This window comes from Silurus meridionalis, chromosome 28 (genome assembly GCF_014805685.1).
Source record: "Silurus meridionalis isolate SWU-2019-XX chromosome 28, ASM1480568v1, whole genome shotgun sequence".
Classification (NCBI taxonomy): domain Eukaryota; kingdom Metazoa; phylum Chordata; class Actinopteri; order Siluriformes; family Siluridae; genus Silurus; species Silurus meridionalis.
Window position 1 is genome coordinate 9,884,711 of NC_060911.1, and position 18,674 is coordinate 9,903,384.

General features: G+C 40.3%; 2 protein-coding genes across 2 annotated transcripts in view; both read right to left on the bottom strand.

Annotated features, from left to right (window-relative positions):
- Nucleotides 1-1,123: 1,123 nt before the first annotated feature.
- On the bottom strand, nucleotides 1,124-4,550 carry LOC124381287 (transmembrane protein 131-like). The gene is made up of 8 exons (XM_046842754.1): nucleotides 4,459-4,550; nucleotides 3,452-3,609; nucleotides 3,171-3,335; nucleotides 2,861-2,939; nucleotides 2,621-2,706; nucleotides 2,390-2,522; nucleotides 1,252-1,330; nucleotides 1,124-1,159 (listed from the first exon to the last, which is right to left on the bottom strand). Exons 2-8 carry the CDS (start codon nucleotides 3,588-3,590, stop codon nucleotides 1,124-1,126), a joined length of 717 nt encoding a protein of 238 aa, XP_046698710.1. The 5' UTR covers nucleotides 3,591-3,609; nucleotides 4,459-4,550.
- A 462-nt stretch (nucleotides 4,551-5,012) lies between these two features.
- Nucleotides 5,013-18,674, bottom strand: part of LOC124381286 (transmembrane protein 131-like) — a 54,522-nt gene continuing 40,860 nt past the window's right edge. The window contains 23 exon segments of the mRNA XM_046842753.1: nucleotides 5,013-5,524; nucleotides 5,718-5,839; nucleotides 5,935-6,015; nucleotides 7,078-7,209; nucleotides 7,306-7,391; nucleotides 7,545-7,623; nucleotides 7,851-7,952; nucleotides 7,955-8,014; nucleotides 8,131-8,288; nucleotides 9,152-9,279; nucleotides 9,363-9,891; nucleotides 11,046-11,186; nucleotides 13,161-13,346; nucleotides 14,139-14,331; nucleotides 14,424-14,566; nucleotides 14,698-14,822; nucleotides 15,902-15,971; nucleotides 16,068-16,177; nucleotides 16,261-16,330; nucleotides 17,138-17,258; nucleotides 17,375-17,444; nucleotides 17,524-17,694; nucleotides 17,809-17,953. Of these exon segments, the coding sequence (XP_046698709.1) occupies nucleotides 5,240-5,524; nucleotides 5,718-5,839; nucleotides 5,935-6,015; nucleotides 7,078-7,209; nucleotides 7,306-7,391; nucleotides 7,545-7,623; nucleotides 7,851-7,952; nucleotides 7,955-8,014; nucleotides 8,131-8,288; nucleotides 9,152-9,279; nucleotides 9,363-9,891; nucleotides 11,046-11,186; nucleotides 13,161-13,346; nucleotides 14,139-14,331; nucleotides 14,424-14,566; nucleotides 14,698-14,822; nucleotides 15,902-15,971; nucleotides 16,068-16,177; nucleotides 16,261-16,330; nucleotides 17,138-17,258; nucleotides 17,375-17,444; nucleotides 17,524-17,694; nucleotides 17,809-17,953 (3,307 nt within the window). The 3' untranslated portion in view covers nucleotides 5,013-5,239.

Sequence of the window (18,674 nt, forward strand, 5' to 3'; positions counted from 1 at the left end):
TTTTTTAATTATGAGCTCTACAATAGTATTTATAAATGACAAGAACTTCTACTTCTGGCTTATCCCACTAGAGGTCGCCACAACGGATCATTCGTCTCTTACAAACCAACTACCTGCATGTCTTTCCCTCACCACATCCATAAACATCCTACTTGGTCTTCCTCTTTTCCTCCTTTCTGGCGGCTCCATCCTGAGCATTCTTCTTGTCCCTCCTCTGCACATATCCAAACCATGTTCAAGAACAGTATGTTTTAGTTTGTCCGCTTTTAAATGATCAGATGCCTCCAAATCTATTTTCTAATAAATGTGTTAAAAAAATACAATGAGGACAAGCCGAGTACAAAACCTTTTTTTTTTTATTTTTCATGGTCAAGTTTGCAAAACATCTAGAAAAATATACAACGAAAAGCTTAAATTTTGCACAAACAGAATCCTGTCGAGGAAAAAATGGAACAGAAATCAGAACAGAACATTCACATTTTTTCCTCCGTCATCAATAAAACCCCATTCTTATAATTCGTATTCGGCGTTTCCCTTATGCAGTGGGCGGAGTTCCGGGCCTGCTCGGTCAAGCGTCTGCGCAGTATCCAGAGTCGTTGGAGAGTTGAGAGTTGGAGCTGCGGTTCGAGGCCGAGTTGTTCCAGATGTCCAGGTTCATGTGGGGGCCAAACGGGTTGAAGCCGGAGAAGTGCTTAGAGGAATGTGGCTCTGGAGTGAAGGGAGACACCGGAGAGGTGGGCACGGAGCGTTCGCGTGAAAGTTTCTTTGATACGGCTCGCTCTGAGGAGTCCAGATTGAGCCGAAGAGACTGGAGGAGATGGGTGATAGACTCCGAGTGCCTGAGAAATATGGCTGAGAATGAAAAAAAGAGAGGTATAACTTCCTTCCTTCTGTTTGTGTTCTCTCTATTGAATTTGCTCCTTTAAATGGGGAGTGGTTTATGCAAATGAGATGCAAATGAATGTGAATGATATTACGATTGAGAGGGAGAGCTACAGGGCATGCACCATTTACAGGAGTAGAATATTCTGAAGCTCACCTTGCTGCCCACGCAGCTGGTCATGTCCCAAGATGAAGTGGCCTCATGTGGTGTTTCCTTACTCCACCCGCCTGCGCTTGAGTTTCACGGCACGGAAGCTGTTTTGGTAATTTCCATTCCCTTCGACAGACAAACGAAGTATTATGAAATATTATATACTGATTTAACAGAATTTTAAATGTATTAAAAGAGAGAGATTGAGAGAGAATCACCTGGTAGCCTGTAGTTATTTGGGGGCAATAAGAAGAATACGGGTTGCTGCATTGACTGACTGTGTTATTCCACAGGAAACTTTGAGAAAGAGCAGAAAATAACATAAGATCAACACACACACAACCTTCAATCATAGCCCTATTCATATCCATCTATCCATTTATCAAACCAGTAATCTATCACACATGTATTTAATTACCCTTCCATCCATCTATCAATCCAACTACAATCCATCTATCCATCCATCCATCCATGATCCAATCATTGAACAAGCATCCATCAATCCTTCCAAATACCTCCCCAGAACCCATTCCTCCCAGATCTCTTTGTCGTTCAATACATATCTACTTACACCCATCTTCCTATCTATTTATATCCAACCATCATCTCTCTGCTGGTTTTGCCGATTATTCTGCAAAATCCATACAGATTTTTCCCCAGGTGGCGTCAGTTGCTGGAGCGGCTGAAAAGGTCCGCTGTCATTACGAGAGTGGCCACTAGGGGGAATCGCTGACGCCACATGCTGTTAGTTTTAACACGCGAGGCTGCACGATGCACAGAGTGCGCTGTAGTACATTTATCAATTATAATATATGATTTATTATTTATACAGTCAGATTATATTTTAATATACTTTTATACTTATTTTATTTACTTTTACGTCACTTTACTCTTTTTTTTAATCTTTATATTGTATTTCTTTCATGTTTACAAATTGGACAGTCGTAAAAAGCAGTTCACTATATGTCATACTCTGTATGAATGTGTATGTGACAAATAGAATTTGAATTACAATTATATTTATGAATATTATATTATAATTCTATTATCATTTATGAACATTTTTTATTTAGCACATTTTCATGATTCAGTATTTTTTTTTTTTTTTCATGAAGTTCAGGACTGTTTTATTGTTTTTTTTATCCAGTATTCATTTAAAAAATGGTTGATTATTCGGTTATCGGCAAGTACAGACCACCCTAGCTATCGGTACTGGAAAAATGTACTATTTCCCATTGACTCTACTCATCTACACATCAACCACAGGCGTGTCCTTAAATCCATTTACGTATCAATTCATTCATACCATAAAGTGTGATAAATGAGTGTGTGATTTGTGCTGTGTTTGGGCCGTACCCAGTAAAGGGGTTGGAGTTGGAGTTCTGATTGTAGGCGCTGCGTGGTTCCGGCATGTTGTACCTGAAACCATTGGTGAGAGGAACAGAAGGAGCGGACCATGTCTCCTCTGGCATGTATGCACCGCCCGTTTCTGGGGAAACAGCAACAGTTCAAAGTTTATAATCAGAATTTGCCATCACTTGTCATTTCGTTATTATGTACAAACATTTCCGTGCAACTGGCTCTCACCTGAGCTTCTGTCCAAACCTGCAGCTATGTCAGCGAAGCTTTGTGAGAGAGCAGGAGGTTCAGGGTTCACGTACAGATTGTTCATGCTGTAACACACACCACGTTAACATTGTTAAAGGAAATTGTATGAAATGTAAAACGTCATTAGAGAGTAATGTATGAGCAAGAGGATCTGTACATCTCTGTACATTTTTAAAACAAGCACAAACTGTATAAATTGTGGCAATGTTTATTTTTTACCTTTGAGTTTTAAAGGTGCAGTGTGGTGGCGGGTAACAATCACGGTCGGACGTGTAAATGTTGTACTGTACTGGATCTCCTAAAACAAAAAAAAACACGTTACAATTAAGACACAGAACAGACACACACACACACACACACACACACACTCTAGCTGGTACACAATTCCAAAACACATAGATTTGTGTTTGGTATTTTAATGCACTCTCATATACAGATACACAGAAACAACTTTTTAATAAAGCAGCCAAAAGTACATCAAAGGTAGTTTGTGTGATAATTTCAGATTTTTTGTGTCTGTGTTTCTCACTCTGTCGTGCTCTGCTGGGGTCTTTCTCTCCTTCTACGCTGCTCCAGCTGCCCCATGATCCCCTGCTGGCCCTGACGCTACCCGATGAGCTGCCCGAATCCGAGCCCGACTCCCACTGAAGTCGTCGCTCCGGGGCCTTCCGCCGAGGCCTGGCCGAGCACACGCCTGAAGAGAAACACACACAGTGTAATTTGCTGTACATAAGTACATAAAACACTTCCCAGAAAAAAAGAGGATACAAGTGTGTTAAAACAGGACATGCATTGTCTGAATTTCCGTACCATTATGTTTAAGAGGGCTGTCCACCGCTGCAACCGTTTTGGGGATCTCCAGCTTCACGCTGGCCGAGTGGTTACGGGTTCGAGCTGTGTTACGAGGTTCTCTGTACTCGGGTTCCCTCTCGATCGCCGTCATCATCATAGTGCTGCTATCCGGAAGCCTGCAGGTCCATCAGTGACATGAATGAATAGAAGACAGGGTTCGCAATATGCAACACAGAAAGGTTTATTTGTAGCTTTCTGAGGGTAAATCTCAGAACTGATAATTTAACTCTAAGCGAACACTTTTAAAGTAAACACACTACATGTGGGATATTAATAAATAAAAATTGTGACTTAGAGCCTAAAGTGTATAGGTCGACCGATAGTAGCTTTTACCGATAACCTATTTATCAACCGATAGTTTTAAAATGGATACTGGATTAAAAAACATACATAACACTTCATGTAAAATAGTACTGGACTTTATAGCAAAAACAAAAACAAACCAAAAAAGGACTGAATCATGAAAATGTGCCAAAAGAAATAAATAGGAATATATGAATTAATAAATATAAGTATATAATTGATACATTTCAAATAACTCATGTAATATAGCACTCTCTGTGCAGAGTCGTGTAAAAACAAACAGCATGCGGTGTCAATAATTCGCCTGTAGAGGCCGCTCTCGTAATGACAACGAACCGGAAGCCAGGAAAAACTATCTCGATTTTGCAGATAGTTCCGGCAGGCAACTATTGGTGCTGATTAATCGGTTGACCTCTACTACGGTGTGGCAAAAAGGTTTTAACGAAATGAAATGAACATTAAGAGATCATGACGACCTCCAAGATGGCAGCCTATTTTTAGTTTGTATCATTGAAGCTTGTGTGTTTTTTTTAGAGTTTTTTTTAGAATTTTTAGAGTGCAAAAAAAAAAAAAAAAGAATCTACGCTCTTCTTGGTTTGTTTGATTTTTTTTCTTGCTTGAGTCTGCTTAGTCAGGACAGTCATGTGCGTGGATCTGCTCACCCCGGGCCGGATTCCACAGGCTTCCTGCGATTCTTTCCTGAGCTTTTCTTCGTTTTGGTGTTGGAGGTGGACACTGTGAGCTCAGACTCCTCCACTCTTCTTCTGAGAGACCTCGCAGTCTCTCAGCTAGACACCAGAAAATCAAGAGAACAGGCTTTAGCTTTAGCTTTTCTTGAATTAGCACATTAGATATAGATCTAACTGCATACCTGAGTGTCCAGGTTTTCCTTTTTCCTCGTCCTCCTTCGGCTGCACCTGCTCTCCACCTGTCCATCCGCATGAGCCTGAGGCATGTGATTGGCTGTAATGCTTTCAGGAATCCAGGAAGCGTTTCCATGGGAAACATATCTCCTGGCATCGTTTTCTCCTCCCGGATCTGTTCTTTCTGTTCCACGTGGAGCACAGAGTCGATTAAAGCGTCGTCATTACTGTTGTCATTACAGACCTCAGGGTCAGGGTCGGTTTCGTATGTCTGTTCCTCTTTTAAATGATCAGATGCCTCCAAATCTATTTTCTAATAAATGTGTTAAAAAATACAATGAGGACAAGCCGAGTACAAAACCTTTTTTTTATTTTTCATGGTCAAGTTTGCAAAACATCTAGAAAAATATACAACGAAAAGCTTAAATTTTGCACAAACAGAATCCTGTCGAGGAAAAAATGGAACAGAAATCAGAACAGAACATTCACATTTTTTCCTCCGTCATCAATAAAACCCCATTCTTATAATTCGTATTCGGCGTTTCCCTTATGCAGTGGGCGGAGTTCCGGGCCTGCTCGGTCAAGCGTCTGCGCAGTATCCAGAGTCGTTGGAGAGTTGAGAGTTGGAGCTGCGGTTCGAGGCCGAGTTGTTCCAGATGTCCAGGTTCATGTGGGGGCCAAACGGGTTGAAGCCGGAGAAGTGCTTAGAGGAATGTGGCTCTGGAGTGAAGGGAGACACCGGAGAGGTGGGCACGGAGCGTTCGGCGTGAAAGTTTCTTTGATACGGCTCGCTCTGAGGAGTCCAGATTGAGCCGAAGAGACTGGAGGAGATGGGTGATAGACTCCGAGTGCCTGAGAAATATGGCTGAGAATGAAAAAAAAGAGAGAGAGGTATAACTTCCTTCCTTCTGTTTGTGTTCTCTCTATTGAATTTGCTCCTTTAAATGGGGAGTGGTTTATGCAAATGAGATGCAAATGAATGTGAATGATATTACGATTGAGAGGGAGAGCTACAGGGCATGCACCATTTACAGGAGTAGAATATTCTGGAAGCTCACCTTGCTGCCCACGCAGCTGGTCATGTCCCAAGATGAAGTGGCCTCATGTGGTGTTTCCTTACTCCACCCGGCCTGCGTTTGAGTTTCACGGCACGGGAAGCTGTTTTGGTAATTTCCATTCCCTTCGACAGACAAACGAAGTATTATGAAATATTATATACTGATTTAACAGAATTTTAAATGTATTAAAAAGAGAGAGATTGAGAGAGAGAATCACCTGGTAGCCTGTAGTTATTTGGGGGGCAATAAGAAGAATACGGGTTGCTGCATTGACTGACTGTGTTATTCCACAGGAAACTTTGAGAAAGAGCAGAAAATAACATAAGATCAACACACACACACAACCTTCAATCATAGCCCTATTCATATCCATCTATCCATTTATCAAACCAGTAATCTATCACACATGTATTTAATTACCCTTCCATCCATCTATCAATCCAACTACAATCCATCTATCCATCCATCCATCCATGATCCAATCATTGAACAAGCATCCATCAATCCTTCCAAATACCTCCCCAGAACCCATTCCTCCCAGATCTCTTTGTCGTTCAATACATATCTACTTACACCCATCTTCCTATCTATTTATATCCAACCATCATCTCTCTGCTGGTTTTGCCGATTATTCTGCAAAAATCCATACAGATTTTTTCCCCAGGTGGCGTCAGTTGCTGGAGCGGCTGAAAAGGTCCGCTGTCATTACGAGAGTGGCCACTAGGGGGAATCGCTGACGCCACATGCTGTTAGTTTTAACACGCGAGGCTGCACGATGCACAGAGTGCGCTGTAGTACATTTATCAATTATAATATATGATTTATTATTTATACAGTCAGATTATATTTTAATATACTTTTATACTTATTTTATTTACTTTTACGTCACTTTACTCTTTTTTTTAATCTTTATATTGTATTTCTTTCATGTTTACAAATTGGACAGTCGTAAAAAGCAGTTCACTATATGTCATACTCTGTATGAATGTGTATGTGACAAATAGAATTTGAATTACAATTATATTTATGAATATTATATTATAATTCTATTATCATTTATGAACATTTTTTATTTAGCACATTTTCATGATTCAGTATTTTTTTTTTTTTTTCATGAAGTTCAGGACTGTTTTATTGTTTTTTTTATCCAGTATTCATTTAAAAAATGGTTGATTATTCGGTTATCGGCAAGTACAGACCACCCTAGCTATCGGTACTGGAAAAATGTACTATTTCCCATTGACTCTACTCATCTACACATCAACCACAGGCGTGTCCTTAAATCCATTTACGTATCAATTCATTCATACCATAAAGTGTGATAAATGAGTGTGTGATTTGTGCTGTGTTTGGGCCGCACCAGTAAAGGGGTTGGAGTTGGAGTTCTGATTGTAGGCGCTGCGTGGTTCCGGCATGTTGTACCTGAAACCATTGGTGAGAGGAACAGAAGGAGCGGACCATGTCTCCTCTGGCATGTATGCACCGCCCGTTTCTGGGGAAACAGCAACAGTTCAAAGTTTATAATCAGAATTTGCCATCACTTGTCATTTCGTTATTATGTACAAACATTTCCGCAACTGGCTCTCACCTGAGCTTCTGTCCAAACCTGCAGCTATGTCAGCGAAGCTTTGTGAGAGAGCAGGAGGTTCAGGGTTCACGTACAGATTGTTCATGCTGTAACACACACCACGTTAACATTGTTAAAGGAAATTGTATGAAATGTAAACGTCATTAGAGAGTAATGTATGAGCAAGAGGATCTGTACATCTCTGTACATTTTTAAAACAAGCACAAACTGTATAAATTGTGGCAATGTTTATTTTTTACCTTTGAGTTTTAAAGGTGCAGTGTGGTGGCGGGTAACAATCACGGTCGGACGTGTAAATGTTGTACTGTACTGGATCTCCTAAAACAAAAAAACACGTTACAATTAAGACACAGAACAGACACACACACACACACACACACACACTCTAGCTGGTACACAATTCCAAAACACATAGATTTGTGTTTGGTATTTTAATGCACTCTCATATACAGATACACAGAAACAACTTTTTAATAAAGCAGCCAAAAGTACATCAAAGGTAGTTTGTGTGATAATTTCAGATTTTTTGTGTCTGTGTTTCTCACTCTGTCGTGCTCTGCTGGGGTCTTTCTCTCCTTCTACGCTGCTCCAGCTGCCCCATGATCCCCTGCTGGCCCTGACGCTACCCGATGAGCTGCCCGAATCGAGCCCGACTCCCACTGAAGTCGTCGCTCCGGGGCCTTCCGCCGAGGCCTGGCCGAGCACACGCCTGAAGAGAAACACACACAGTGTAATTTGCTGTACATAAGTACATAAAACACTTCCCAGAAAAAAAGAGGATACAAGTGTGTTAAAACAGGACATGCATTGTCTGAATTTCCGTACCATTATGTTTAAGAGGGCTGTCCACCGCTGCAACCGTTTTGGGGATCTCCAGCTTCACGCTGGCCGAGTGGTTACGGGTTCGAGCTGTGTTACGAGGTTCTCTGTACTCGGGTTCCCTCTCGATCGCCGTCATCATCATAGTGCTGCTATCCGGAAGCCTGCAGGTCCATCAGTGACATGAATGAATAGAAGACAGGGTTCGCAATATGCAACACAGAAAGGTTTATTTGTAGCTTTCTGAGGGTAAATCTCAGAACTGATAATTTAACTCTAAGCGAACACTTTTAAAGTAAACACACTACATGTGGGATATTAATAAATAAAAATTGTGACTTAGAGCCTAAAGTGTATAGGTCGACCGATAGTAGCTTTTACCGATAACCTATTTATCAACCGATAGTTTTTAAAATGGATACTGGATTAAAAAAAAAACATACATAACACTTCATGTAAAATAGTACTGGACTTTATAGCAAAAACAAAAACAAACCAAAAAAGGACTGAATCATGAAAATGTGCCAAAAGAAATAAATAGGAATATATGAATTAATAAATATAAGTATATAATTGATACATTTCAAATAACTCATGTAATATAGCACTCTCTGTGCAGAGTCGTGTAAAAACAAACAGCATGCGGTGTCAATAATTCGCCTGTAGAGGCCGCTCTCGTAATGACAACGAACCGGAAGCCAGGAAAAACTATCTCGATTTTTGCAGATAGTTCCGGCAGGCAACTATTGGTGCTGATTAATCGGTTGACCTCTACTACGGTGTGGCAAAAAGGTTTTAACGAAATGAAATGAACATTAAGAGATCATGACGACCTCCAAGATGGCAGCCTATTTTTAGTTTGTATCATTGAAGCTTGTGTGTTTTTTTTAGAGTTTTTTTTAGAATTTTTAGAGTGCAAAAAAAAAAAAAAAAAAAAAGAATCTACGCTCTTCTTGGTTTGTTTGATTTTTTTTTTCTTGCTTGGAGTCTGCTTAGTCAGGACAGTCATGTGCGTGGATCTGCTCACCCCGGGCCGGATTCCACAGGCTTCCTGCGATTCTTTCCTGAGCTTTTCTTCGTTTTGGTGTTGGAGGTGGACACTGTGAGCTCAGACTCCTCCACTCTCTTCTTCTGAGAGACCTCGCAGTCTCTCAGCTAGACACCAGAAAATCAAGAGAACAGGCTTTAGCTTTAGCTTTTCTTGAATTAGCACATTAGATATAGATCTAACTGCATACCTGAGTGTCCAGGTTTTCCCTTTTTTCCTCGTCCCTCCTTCGGCTGCACCTGCTCTCCACCTGTCCATCCGCATGAGCCTGAGGCATGTGATTGGCTGTAATGCTTTCAGGGAATCCAGGAAGCGTTTCCATGGGAAACATATCTCCTGGCATCGTTTTCTCCTCCCGGATCTGTTCTTTCTGTTCCACGTGGAGCACAGAGTCGATTAAAGCGTCGTCATTACTGTTGTCATTACAGACCTCAGGGTCAGGGTCGGTTTCGTATGTCTGTTCCTCTCTCTCTTCATCCATTGGAGGATTAGAATTAGCATTAACAGTGCTAGAGTTGGCTGCACAGTTGCTTTTGTATCTGTAAAGGAACGAAACTCGTGTTTGTTTTTTCTGAGGCTGGGAGAAGCCTCCTGAGCTCTTCCTGGAGGAGGTTTGGGACCGAGCTGTCCCATTGGCTAAGGCCGTAGAGCCCCGCCCCTTCCCTTTATCCGAGGTGTGGCTTGTGTCGGAGTAGCTTTTGCAGCTGGCTTTGCCCTTACTGAAGGAGGAAATAAACAAGATGTCAAAGATGCATAAATACTTTAAAGAACACAAAAACAAAATATTATAAAAAAAAATCTACATTTTAAAATGTTTGTTTTAATCACTATGACGTTTCATAAATGGGCAGTGAGGAGCAGGTAAAAGTACTTAAACATTAAAATAAACATCCAGAACAAAAAGAGTTTTTAGAGAACACACACACACACACAAACACACACAAACACACACACACAAATACATTGTAAGCAACTGATCTTAACCAAGTCCTAAATGTATTTTTTTTTCAAGCCAAGTATCGCTAAACATGCACTTCCCCATAGCTGAAAAATAAAATCTGGTTTACGTCTGTGGTACATTCCAAGAGAGATTCGCACCAGTAACAAAAAGCTGATTGGCTGTTGCATGTTGGTCTTATTTGTAGTCAAAATACAGTAAATTATATTTGGACTTTGAAAAGAAAGAACTACAACACCACGAAAACTAACAAAAAAACAAAAAAAAACCATTCTAAAGTACTGCATGAGCATTTCAATGAGCATAAGAGGTAGCGTTACATGGACCTCGAAAAAATGAAGACCCGTTTTAAATTATTTATGGTGACTATAAGACTTTTTAAAGCCTAAAACTTTGATTGATAAATTATGGACTTTTTATTATTAACTATGTGACTGATCTGTACAACCCCACACTCGTACTTACTTCGCACACTCATGACTTCAGTACCACTCACACTACATTACTTCATTACCATAAACTGTTTACATGCCATTTTTGCACATCTTTTCTAAGTTGCTGCTATTTGCTCTTTTGCACAATATTTTGTTGACAATATTTTGTTTACATTCTTGCTACTGTTCACTGTCTCGTTACAACACGTTTACTGGCAGAGCTATTTTGTGTTCTGTGTATTGTCTTGCACTGTCCTGTATTGTCTTGCACTGTTTGCACCAGGTTGCACACATGCACTTTATGTGGCGAGGACACTTGCTAGTCCTTGGCCCTGTGTTTTTCTGTTTCTGTGATTGTTGTTTTATGTAGCATAAGGGTTCTGGAGGAACGTTGTTTCATTTCACTGTGTACTGTGTACCACTGTGTATAGTAAAAATGACAATAAAAGCCACTTGACTTGACTTGACTTGAAGTGTTTACCTGGTGTTATTGGGAGCATTATGGCTGCTGTTGTCACGGGGGTTTGAGTTATGGTTGCTGCGTGGAGTTGGAGTGGAAAACTCTCTCAGGATGAACTGAGCCTGGTGGAAGGCCATGAGACACACTCCGGCCAGCGAGAAACTGCTCACACAACAAACAAAGCAGCAGAGAAACATGTTATTACACACACTTTATCTTTATAACAGTGCTAGAATTGTGCGTAGGAGTTTGTGTGTGTCTAACCAGGTGAATATGAGCGTAACAACCCAGAAGGACTCCTCCCAGCTGGGCCCGGGGACGACCTGAGCGCACAGCGGGAGCATGTGATGTGGCAGGGTGACGTTCAGGGTGAAGGGGAAGGAAGAGCCACGCTCTGTTATTAACGTTAAATCTCTAATCACCCACGACGACGTGAAGTCTGGCGTGAACCTGGAACGAGCAGCAGAAATGATGCAATGAGGAAAATCATAAACCGTTTTTTTTTTTTTTTTTTAAACATATTCTGTAGTACAGACCTGGATGTGAGTTCGTAGTAAAGATGTTACAGCGACGCCTGTTAATTTGTGATAGGTGCACTAAATACAATTACAAGGCCTTTTTTTTAAAGGCCACTATTTTTTTTATTATCAACTCATCGGTGCGCTTATGCCCTCAGCCAATGTGTTGGACAGCTTCCAAGAAATTAGCTCTTAGCCCTTATATATGTCAACTAACATTAAAAAAAGAAAAACTGATAAAGAATGTAGAGATTTCCAGATCCAAATCCAGAGCCTCTCTCAGTGATCATAATTTGTGTGCTGTCCTTCGCATATCCACCTCAGATATTCAACCTGACTTCAGTGCACAAAAATCACTGGGTGCGGTAATTTATTTTTTTGCATAAATGAATTTGATGTTGGTCTTTGAAAACTAGTTTATAAAGTTATGATGCTATTTTTAAAATGCTATAAAATAAAAATAAAAAAGGTCCTTAAATAGTGCAATAATCCTAATATTTGGTTTACTGTTCTTTATCAATGTGAGTTTTTGCTGCTATTTCACATTGAGTTATGAATGAGTTTTTTGAACATTGCAAAAGTTGAAATTTTCTAAACCGTTTTGTGATTATTCATTATATATATATATATATATAGAAGGCATGAAGGCATGTGTACATGAAGGCATGTGTACATGAAGGCATGTGTACATGAAGGCATGTGTACATGAAGGCATGTGTACATGAAGGCATGTGTACATGAAGGCATGTGTACATGAAGGCATGTGTACATGAAGGCATGTGTACATGAAGGCATGTGTAAACCTACGCTATTGTAATCTCAGAGGAGGAGTTGTAGTCGATGCGGAAGGACCGACACTGCAGAACCTCAAGCCAAAACCCTGGCACTTATAGCCGTTAATGTTCATGGACATAACGGTCAGAGGAAGCTTCGCCTGCATTCTCCACTTTAAAACTCTTCTGGATGGCGAACAGTGGCTTGCTGAGGTGATTGCGCAAACCTAAGAGACACATGGATGTCAAAATGGCGGATTCAAACACACTGTATTGCAAGTGGAGTTTTTAAGCTGAGCGATTACTGTGTTACTCTTACCGTCTCTGCACTCCATCAGGGTGGACTGGGGAACGTTAAAAGCGCAGCGACGCCGGGACCGGGAGTTTCCCCAACGCGTAGGAGCTCCTTCGCTCCAAATCCTTTTATCAACACCAGGTCAAAGACCGTCAAGTTATTCCTGAGAAAACGAGAGGATAAATCGCATGTAAGCTGTCACAGAAGCTGCATCAGGTGTCTGGATTATAATTGGTAATTTTGCCGTTACTATGCTGGAAATGGTGAAATAAATAAACACACACTTGGACATACCTGATGAGAAGCAGGAGGTGACAGGTTTGTGTTCAGTGGGTGTATATGCAACTGACACACTCCTCGTCTCCACGGCTGCAGGATGATCCGCCGCACGCTGCCGCCTCGGTGAATCTCCGAGACTGGACACACAAACAGATTTTCTTTTTGTCCAGATTTCACACAACAAACAAAGCAGCAGAGAAACATGTTATTACACACACTTTATCTTTATAACAGTGCTAGAATTGTGCGTAGGAGTTTGTGTGTGTCTAACCAGGTGAATATGAGCGTAACAACCCAGAAGGACTCCTCCCAGCTGGGCCCGGGGACGACCTGAGCGCACAGCGGGAGCATGTGATGTGGCAGGGTGACGTTCAGGGTGAAGGGGAAGGAAGAGCCACGCTCTGTTATTAACGTTAAATCTCTAATCACCCACGACGACGTGAAGTCTGGCGTGAACCTGGAACGAGCAGCAGAAATGATGCAATGAGGAAAATCATAAACCGTTTTTTTTTTTTTTTTTTAAACATATTCTGTAGTACAGACCTGGATGTGAGTTCGTAGTAAAGATGTTACAGCGACGCCTGTTAATTTGTGATAGGTGCACTAAATACAATTACAAGGCCTTTTTTTTAAAGGCCACTATTTTTTTTATTATCAACTCATCGGTGCGCTTATGCCCTCAGCCAATGTGTTGGACAGCTTCCAAGAAATTAGCTCTTAGCCCTTATATATGTCAACTAACATTAAAAAAAGAAAAACTGATAAAGAATGTAGAGATTTCCAGATCCAAATCCAGAGCCTCTCTCAGTGATCATAATTTGTGTGCTGTCCTTCGCATATCCACCTCAGATATTCAACCTGACTTCAGTGCACAAAAATCACTGGGTGCGGTAATTTATTTTTTTGCATAAATGAATTTGATGTTGGTCTTTGAAAACTAGTTTATAAAGTTATGATGCTATTTTTAAAATGCTATAAAATAAAAATAAAAAAGGTCCTTAAATAGTGCAATAATCCTAATATTTGGTTTACTGTTCTTTATCAATGTGAGTTTTTGCTGCTATTTCACATTGAGTTATGAATGAGTTTTTTGAACATTGCAAAAGTTGAAATTTTCTAAACCGTTTTTGTGATTATTCATTATATATATATATATATATATATATATATATATATATATATATATATATATATATATATATATAGAAGGCATGAAGGCATGTGTACATGAAGGCATGTGTAAACCTACGCTATTGTAATCTCAGAGGAGGAGTTGTAGTCGATGCGGAAGGACCGACACTGCAGAACCTCGAAGCCAAAACCCTGGCACTTATAGCCGTTAATGTTCATGGACATAACGGTCAGAGGAAGCTCGCCTGCATTCTCCACTTTAAAACTCTTCTGGATGGCGAACAGTGGCTTGCTGAGGTGATTGCGCAAACCTAAGAGACACATGGATGTCAAAATGGCGGATTCAAACACACTGTATTGCAAGTGGAGTTTTTAAGCTGAGCGATTACTGTGTTACTCTTACCGTCTCTGCACTCCATCAGGGTGGACTGGGGAACGTTAAAGCGCAGCGACGCGCCGGGACCGGGGAGTTTCCCCCCAACGCGTAGGAGCTCCTTCGCTCCAAATCCTTTTATCAACACCAGGTCAAAGACCGTCAAGTTATTCCTGAGAAAACGAGAGGATAAATCGCATGTAAGCTGTCACAGAAGCTGCATCAGGTGTCTGGATTATAATTGGTAATTTTGCCGTTACTATGCTGGAAATGGTGAAATAAATAAACACACACTTGGACATACCTGATGAGAAGCAGGGAGGTGACAGGTTTGTGTTCAGTGGGTGTATATGCAACTGACACACTCCTCGTCTCCCACGGCTGCAGGATGATCCGCCGCACGCTGCCGCCTCGGTGAATCTCCCGAGACTGGACACACAAACAGATTTTCTTTTTTGTCCAGATTTCATTCACTTGCCTGCTTTCCTGGATCAGTGGAAATTAGGGGTGTAACGGTACACGTATTCATTCTGAACCATTTCGGTACCGGAATTTTGTCAATCCCTGTTTTACACTTATCCAATCAGAGTTTTCTTGGAAACACTAAGTGGTGGAGCACAAGTTTGTTTAGTCTGCACCTCGCACTTTGAGCACAGTGTCACGTGATAAACGTTTCAAACTGAGTGGCCTTTTATTATTATTATTATTATTATTTAATAGATGCCGTAATAACCTTCTGAACATTGTTTAGATCAACCACAGTATCTCTAACTATTCGATACCGGAAACACGATTTGTACTGTGCATGCGGGAAAATTTGGGTTTTGTTCAGTGTAGTGATAGAGTCTTTTGCGTTTTATAGACAACTACAAGAAGGAATGATTTCATTTATAAATAAATAAATTGAATAAACAATATCTTGTGTTTCTTTAATGCAGATATTTGTAAAAGTATGCTGAAATAAGTAAAACAGTTAAGTAGAACATATCTTTAGAAAATTACATATTAAAAGTAAAAAAAATAAATAAATAAAATAAAATAACATTTTAAGTAACATCTGTAGTACCCAACTGGGGTCTAACAAATGTAACCAAATTTTTTTTAAACATTTTTCTATTTATTTAATTTATTTTTAATAAATGTAATTTGTGCGCATTTAATCAATTACTCAATTTAATCAATATAATAAAAAAAAAATATTGCATTGATTTGATCTTTTTTTTATATACATTTAATTTTTTATTTAAAACTGTTGATGTTCACAAATGTTGAAAAAATATAAAAAAAAAAAAAAACGACAAGCAATTTTGTGTTTTGCATTTCTTCCCCTCAACTGTACCGAAATTAAACCAAACCGTGACTTAAAACCGAACCATGTATTTTGCGTCCCGCTACACCCCTAGTAGACATTATGCTAAATTTGAGCTTGTACACTTCCTATATTTCATGAACTGTATACATGACAAATATTTTAGTCATTTTTCAAGAAGAAAAAAAAAAACATTTACCTTCTGACCAGTTGGAAGCAGAGAGAACTCAGCTGTACTGATGTTCACCGAGAGAGGACTGATGTTAAACCTGGAAAGTATAAAAAAAAAATAAAATTAACTTGATGAAAATGTTTCACAACAATCAACAAAGCAGAGCCTTTTGAGTGGAAAATTAAAGACTTACCACTTGGTGAGAAGATCTAACGCCTCAAGGGGAGCTGGGTATGAGGAAAGGGTTCGGATTTCCACAGAAACCACAGAACCGGTTGGGTTTTTCAGAGTCAAGTTTTTAATCTGAGAAAATAAACACTTTTAAATATCTGAATTATTTCACAGGGAAAACTAAAGTCTGATTTATATATATTGTGTGTGCATACTTTGCTCTCATTGACTGGTGTGGCTCCAAAATCTAGAGCACTAGCATGCTCTGAGGGAAGTCTGGGCCATCTACACACACCACAAAAAGAAAGGATGTTATAATTATATGCTGCAAAAATGTGGATTGTGTGTGTGTGTGTGTGTGTGTGTGTGTGTGTGTGTATTAAAATTTACAATGCGATGTTTTAAAAACGTGTGCATTGGATACAAGTTAGCATTTGTAACACATTTGCATCGGTAAAGACCAATTTATTTATATATCATTATAAGTAGATACTTTTATTATTTAGAAAGTGACCAGCGATTTGTGACAAATATTTTATACGTAGACTGATTTCTCCTCGCTAAACTGTTTCTCGAGCCTCACCACTGCTGCTACGTAAATACGACGTATCACAACACTATGCAGACCGAGGCAGAGAGAATACAGATTAACATGGCAGAGGTAGAGCTGCGTTTTCCTCGAGACAGAACAGGAAAAGAACATCTGCTTTTATTTTTAGCTACAAGGGTGTGCTCATGAAAAGGTCAAGAAAATTGATGATTTGCTGTCTGTCTGAACCAAAGAAATAAAAGCGAACTATCTGTACCACATTGAATTGCACAGCATCATATTTTTTCCACTGCATAATATTGCATTAAATCGCATGGTGTCGAATCGAAATCGAATCGTACTGCATCGTAATTGGGTAAACCGCATCGCATCGGTAGCTGCGTCATATGTATCTTTAGTGTATCGGCTATGCATCAAGATGAGAATCGAATCTGCCTCAGTTTTGCAGATGCACATCCCTACTAGACACATTTAAAGATGCACCTGTAGCATGCATAAAAATTTTAGCTTATAATGTGTGTTTGTGTGTGTACACACTGTACCTGCAGGAAAGCTCTTTACTACGCTGCCAGCGGCTGCAGAGCGTCGCTGCCAAACCGCTGTCTGTCTTCCACAAGGAAGAAAAGGATTCTGGGAGAAGAGACTGCTGCCATTCAAAACGTCCTGTCGCAAACACACACGAAGAGCAACAAGAGGTTATTCTGTGAACTAACCCGAACACAAACCCAAACCCACACACACACACACAGCACTTTGTACTGATGTCCTGCTTTACTCACCGGTTCTGGACAGGCGAAGAGGACAGAGCTGCTCACACTCACCGCCGCCCTCAAACACCACCTCCCCTCTCTGAGCAGAGCAACAGCAAGATCACTACTACTGTACCGCTATTAATTATACTAATACACAAAGAGTAATAAACCCTCACCTTTGACCCTGTGGAGGACGCGTGCACACGCAGCTCTAGCGAAAAGCCCAAGCTGGTGGTAATGGTTACCACGGCAACTACGTTGACAGGCAATGTTTTGTTGAGGAGGTGGAGCTTCAGGAGCTTCCAGGACCCAGATGCCGCACCCACTGACTTGCTGACGTTTACTATCTGCACAGGAATGAACAAAGACACGGGTTTTTTTCATTACGTTAAACTTTAATACAGATTCTAGCTGAATCTTCATAGTAGGTGTATGTGAATTATTAAATATGATGCGTTTACCTTAAAGAGCCGAGGCAATGGCTGGCTCAGGGAGACGTTAGTGATTGTGAAGCCCAGATGGAGAGGGTTTGTGAGCCACAATTCCACCTGATCCACACTTTTCTGCTTCTGTATGAACTGAAACCAGCCAGTAGAATCAAGGACACTACAGAGGGAGAGACAGACACATGGAAAAAGTGAGAGAATGATTGGAGCCTTGACATCTTAAAGGCAGAAGGATCGACTATAGTCAGAAAGATATCAAAATACATGACAGTAGCAGTAAAACCAACAGATATTTATACACAGAGCAACAATAAGAGACAGACGTGCAAAAAGACACACTTACAGATACACAGGACTGTAAGAGAGACAGAAAGTCAAAAAGACAAAGGCTATGTCTACACTAATGCTTTTTCATTAGAAAACAATATTCTTCTCTGTTTTTGGCCTACCTTCCTTGTTTTCAGTCAATTGAAATGAAGCTGCTTAAGAACAGATAAATGTAAAAATAAATTTAGTGTGGACGGCTATCGAAAACGATGACACGACGGCGCTTTTTCTCAACATCGCCGCAAACGTTCCAAAGAGCCAAAAAGTAAATAAACGACAGGGGGAAATGACGCGGGTCGAAAAGTCTTACGTTTTGCTCACACGAAATCCGGGGCCCGTAAGCGTTTTCAGACGTTTTCCGTCAGCGTGGGAAACGACTGAAAATAAAAAATAGTGTGGATGGAGAGTTTTTAAACGGAAACCGTTTGCAAATCGATCCAGATTAGTGTAGACATCGCCAAAGACAGAAAGACAGAGAAACTGACAGATGGAAAGAAACAAACAGCGAAACAGATTAATAGACAGACATAAAGATAACCAGATTAACAGATTCT